Below are 5,755 nucleotides of genomic sequence, written 5' to 3'. Positions count from 1 at the left end.
GCATGGCCCAATATCACTTTCATAAATCCCTTGTTTGATTCCTATTATTTTTAAAATACATTTTTTTTTCAACCTCACATTTTAGTAAAATAAAAGAGGTAGGAAAAAAATTCCGGATTGCACTTGAGTTTTTGGATAATGATTTTTTGAAGAATATGTGGTTAAAAAGCAGAAAAAACTTTGGATTTACGTTAATAATAATTTTTTGTGAGAATATGTGGTTGAATATAAGTGTGAGAAAAAAAGAGTTTTGAAAAAATAATTGCCAAACAGTGACATAATAGCGTGGAAACCAAAAACTATCCAAGAGTAAAAAGCGTAAAGTTGTACTTGTATCACTACAGTTACTCAATTTTCATTCTACGACAACTAATAGTCACTCATTAAACCACGGATAGTAATATTAATGGAAAAAAATCGGCATTGCATTTAATGGTATCATAATGTTATAGTTATACATATACATATTTCTTTTTTAGAAAAATAAATAAAAAGTTTATTTCCAAAGTGCAAAAGTGTAACAATAAAAAATAATAATAATAATTAAAGTTGAGTGACCAAAATGAAATTTTATTGTAAGTTTAGTGACTAAAATGAAATTAACCCTTTTCTTTTATTTTATAGATTACTCAGGTGGTGCAATACTGAACTCAAGGAAAATTTCTTGCTTTTCGAAAAACAATTCCCGCGTGGGAAACGTACCGAGGACTCGTTTCCTTTGAGCTTCTTATTGGATTAGGGTTTTTACAAATCTCCATTCTCTTTCTCTCTCCACAGCCGCAGGTAAGCAGATCTTCTCCTAAATCCCCTTCTCACACACACGCATTCATACACAGAATGAATTAGCTGATAAATTCCGAACAATTGCTCAGGTTTGACTCAGAATTTGTGAATTAGAATGTGCAAAAATTTAAAATGCATTCGATGTTTGCACTGGAGCATGAATTATAAGAAGCAATTCTTTTAGTCCGAGATGTAATGGTTATGTTTCAGCAAAAAAATATTTTTTACTTGCAACATTTAGGCTTTTCTTTTGAACCCTTGGTTTACTGAATTTCAGATAATTTGCATTTTCTTGACATAAGTTTAGATTTTCTCGCTTCTATAGTATGCTCAACTTTCGACTGTTAATACTGGCTTAGTCTGGGTAAGGAATTATTTATGGTATTTTATTATTATTATTATTATTATTATTATTATTATTATTATTATTATTATTATTATTATTATTATTATTATTATTATTATTTGTTTGTATGGGTTTTTAAGGATTGGGATTTACTCAGTTGCGTGTGTATGTGAATTTGTACTTGGAAATACAGTTCATAGATTTGGAGACTTATATAATGGGATTTACTCAGTTGCACGTGTATGTAATTTTGTACTTGGAAATACAGTTCATAGATTAGCAGTAGATAATGAAACTTTCCGTTTACTGCCTGTGAAAATGAGTAGGCAATTTTTTTTGGCGAACAGGCATAAATTGTGGGCAAAATTCCAAAATCTGCAGAAAATGTATAAAATGAAAAAGTGGATCTCTTTGGAAATTAAAGAACGTGAAAACCATAAGGAAGAATTGTGAAAAAGTTAAACTTAAAAAAATAAAAAATATTAAACCTACTGAGCTTCTATAACACATCATACAAGAAGAATTATGAAATCTCAATGAAATAGGTTGTTAAATCAGCAGACGTATGATATATTAATATTAGACATCAGTGTTATTATTTATATTATAATGGTTTAATAACTCTTCCTATAGATTAGGATAATTGACATATGCTATCACAGTCATGGCAAGAAGCCAAGATATCTGTCGAATTCAAAGAAACATCACTAGGATCACGTTCAAGCTTGTTTGGAGTTTCAACGGATTTTTGCTAAGAATCTTTACATCCTTTTAAGTACTGGTTAATGGGACAGATTCTGAAGAATTAATTTTGTAGTGTTTTGTGATTGAAGATAAAAAAAACCTATCTTTCTAATATCAACCTATTCTCGGAATATAGACATTTGGATGTTTTACATGTTCATGTGTATAAGTGACTAATTCTTCGTGCATTTTGCTGCTCTGCATGTGTGAATGCTCTGGTTTTCAAAAGAGGTACTCATATAATGGCCTCGTTGATAGCTTTTCAGAAAGTTATCCTGAGGATGCTATTATGATGCTGATCAATTATTATTTTTCCACCTGAAGTCACTTGTTGCATTTGTAATAACTTTTGAAAGATGGAGGGCGGCCTGGAAAAGTCTCCACAGTTAAGGCATCCTACTGATAGTTCTGATGCTAAGCTTGTATCTGGCCTTAGCACTCTACTGGTTGCCACAATTCAGGAAGCAAAAGATAGGATTTCGCAGATAGAGTACATATTCTGCAACCAACTCTTTCCAAATTTTCAGTCAAAATCTAAAAGCTGGCAGAAAGTGTATTTGGAAGCAAGGGAAGCTGCAGATGCATGGAAAGAGAACGAAAAAGATCTGTTACTCCAGATTAAAAGGCTTCAGTTTGAAAAAGAGCAAGTTTTCGAAGAATATCAGTCTCTGAAGATGCAGAAAGAAAACTTCACCAGTATAGAAAACCTATCCCCCCGTTGTGTCCACGAGCTACAAGAAGAATTGAAACGTAAAACTGATGAAGTAAGTGAGGGGAGAGAAGTGCAACAGAATTTGCAGAAGCTTCTTGACTCAAAAGCTTCCCTCATTCTCAGTCACGAAAATACACGGAAAGAGCTTGAAGAGAAAAATCTCCTGCTTGTGGAAAAGAAAAAAAATTTGGAGGTTGAAGTTGAGAAATTGCGGTTAGAGCTGATGAAGAAGTCTAAAGAAGTTGATGAGGTAATGGAATTGCAGAACAAGCTTCTCCAAATAAATCAATCAAAAGCTTCTCTGATAGTGCGTAGAGAAATGCAACTAAAGGAGCAAGAAGAGAAGGCAAATGGACTCATTTCCAAACTCCAAAGTATGGAGAAAAAGGTTAATGAGCTTCAGCAGGGATATAAAGAAAAAACACAGGAAGTGGAAAAGGGCAGGGAGTTGCAAGGCAATCTACTGAAAAAAATTGAAATGCAAGCCTTAGAAATTATGAATCACGAACAGCTGTTGAATAAGCTCGAGAAGGACAAAAGACTATTCACAGTCCAAATAGAGAGTTTGGCGAACCGTGTTGATGAGCTACAGAAAGAACTCAAGACAAAAGAAATTGAAGTGAAGGAGGAAAGAAACGTCCAAGAACAACTTCGCCAACAGATTAATTCCCATACTCTGGAAATGTTGAAGAGAGAACAGGAATTGGAAGAGTTTGAGAAGGAAAAGAAACTGCTTCTGGCCAAAAAGAAAGAGTCAGAGGACAAAATTGATAAACTCCAACAAAATCTGCATGAGAGAAGTAAGGAGTCTTCTGAGGGAATGGACTTGCATGCGAAGTTACTGCAACAAATTGAAGCGAAGGATTTGGAATTACAGTCTGAAAAGAAGAAAAGGCGCGAAGTTGTTGCTGCTTATAAGAAGCTGAAATCTCAATACAACTTTCTGTGCAAAAAATGTGGTCTTACTCCAGAAAATATGCTCCCTCTCCACAAATTAGGAGGTGAAAGTGAAATTTTGAGGCATAATCATAGTCCTGGAACTTCTGATGGTAATTTTTGTTCTTTTGGTATTGCAAACTTCTAGTATATCAAATTCTGTCTGTGAGATTTCAATTGAACTGCCCGAAAAATATGGTTCTCTTATCCCACTTTGTTGAACATATAGTTGATCACAATTAGATGAATACTGCTATTCTGTTCTTCATATTAGCTGAATATTTTAGGTCAAAACTGTTATGGAATCTTCTTTCTTTATCAGTGTTTAAAATGCTCTTACCCTTGGTAAAATATTTCTATCATTACAGATGCTGGAAATAAAGTTTTAAAACCTGTTGGCCTTGTTAATGAAATGATTAAACACAAGGGTGATCAAGAATTATTGGAGGATGACAAAGGAGTTGTACACATTCAAAGATCAAACTCTGTTTCACCGTCTACTTCAAGTGTTGCCATTGCACCAAAGTGTCAAAACAGTGCAAAATTTTGTCCCCCAGCCGGTACGAAACGTCCGGTTTCTTATTGGAGGGATACCAGGTCCCATCAGAGCCGAGTTGGACCTGATCTCCATGATGATTTTCTTGACACCCCTTTGGAGAATATGAGAGGAAACTTCGGGAAGGTTATAAAGGAGAAAACTAATGATCTTCCTATGCCGGTCCCAGAGAATATGAACTTCGACAACTCAGATGATGAGACACAGGACATGAACATTGATAGTGGTCTGCAAAAGCAACAAATGTCACCTTCAAAGGCTGGGACATCGGGCTTCAAGTACATAGAACCAGTAAGAAAGAAATCTGAGAGGGAAAGTCTGAAGGGTATAGAATGCAAGCAATGCAGAAAGTTCTACGATGCTGTTCTTCCTAACGAGGGTAAGAATTCTGATGGGAATAAGCAAATACGCTGTGAGCATCATGATGGAGTTTCTAGGCATCGATATAGGTATGCTCCTCCTTCAACTCCCGAAGGATTTTGGAATATTGGATTTGAATCAGAAATGTAAGTTCCTATATATTTGATTTCAGATTCACTTTAATTACTAGGAATAATAAATTCATCTTACCTGCTTAATATTTAAAGGGTATATAACAAGGTCAGGTCAAATTGGAATCAACATCACTACTTTACAAGATTTTTATCTCCCTGCCGGCTTGAAGATCCGTATAGTATGCTACAAAGATTAATGTAGTATTGAGTTTTATTTTTGCATTCTTTTAGATATACTAAGCAGCGTCAAACACAGTCCTCATATTTTTAAAGTGTTTTTAGCGTGAATACTTGGTGCAATAGGAAGTTCAAATGTATTCTACTCATTCTAAAACCTTACACTGATCATTAGTTGATCATGGCCACTCAAGGGGCTTGTAGAGTATAGATTTGGCTCTCTATTGTTACGAAAGGAATGTTAATAAAATAAAAGGGTACGTTTATTTGTACCAAAAAGAGAGAAATAGAGGAAGGACAGTCAGTATATCCTTTCTGATCACTTTTTATCTCCCTGCCGGCTTGAAGATCTGTATAGTATGCTACAAAGGTTAATGTAGTATTAAGTTTTATTCTTGTATTCTTTTAGATATACTAAGAAGCATCAAACGCATTCCTCATGTTGTTAAGTGTTTTAGCATGAATACTTGGTGCAATAGGAAGTTCAAATGTATTCTACTCATTCTAAAACCTTTTACTGATCATTAGTTGATCATGGCCACTCAAGGGGCTTGGAGAGTATAGATTTGGCTCTCAATTGTTACGAAAGGAACGTTAATAAAATAAAAGGGTACGTTTATTTGTACCAAAAAGAAAGAAATATAGGAAGGACAATCAGCGTATCCTTTCTTATCACTTTTTCCCTTTAACATTCTGACTAACGGTTTTTTGAGGTTATAGTTTGCATAATAGTTTTGCATCTAAGAGTTCGTTTTCAGTATCTCCACGAAGTGATGAATTGCTTTCTTGAAAAGGCTTTCTATGTATATGCATTCGAAAGGTATTTGTACACAAAATATCTTTTGACTCCTATGTTTTGTAAAATTAAGCCCCCATTTGACAACCATTAAAATGAATATTTTGGGGAAATTGAATTTTGAAAGTGATTTTTTAGAAAATGTGGTTAAAAAGGGTTGTGCTTTGGGCTTCACTACATGTGAGTTTATGAACACTCTTATGGACTCAAA

The 5,755-nt window shown here is 34.3% G+C and overlaps 1 protein-coding gene across 3 annotated transcripts; it reads left to right on the top strand.

The window, feature by feature from the left end:
• Positions 1–665: 665 nt before the first annotated feature.
• LOC111410460 (protein gamma response 1) lies at positions 666–5,319 on the top strand. 3 transcript variants are annotated; one of them, XM_023040802.1, is made up of 3 exons: positions 666–783; positions 2,230–3,634; positions 3,890–5,319. In XM_023040802.1, exons 2-3 carry the CDS (start codon positions 2,230–2,232, stop codon positions 4,585–4,587), a joined length of 2,103 nt encoding a protein of 700 aa, XP_022896570.1. In that variant the 5' UTR covers positions 666–783; the 3' UTR covers positions 4,588–5,319. The 3 variants fall into 3 exon arrangements, with proteins under 3 accessions (XP_022896570.1, XP_022896568.1, XP_022896569.1); XM_023040800.1 differs by having other exon boundaries at positions 2,132–3,634; positions 3,890–5,318; XM_023040801.1 differs by having other exon boundaries at positions 666–872; positions 2,198–3,634; positions 3,890–5,318.
• The last annotated feature ends 436 nt before the right edge of the window (positions 5,320–5,755 follow it).

Source organism: Olea europaea, chromosome 15 (genome assembly GCF_002742605.1).
Source record: "Olea europaea var. sylvestris chromosome 15, O_europaea_v1, whole genome shotgun sequence".
NCBI classification, from domain to species: Eukaryota; Viridiplantae; Streptophyta; class Magnoliopsida; order Lamiales; family Oleaceae; genus Olea; species Olea europaea.
The sequence above is the reverse complement of the archived record's forward strand: the minus strand, read 5'-3'. Positions and strand labels throughout refer to the sequence as shown.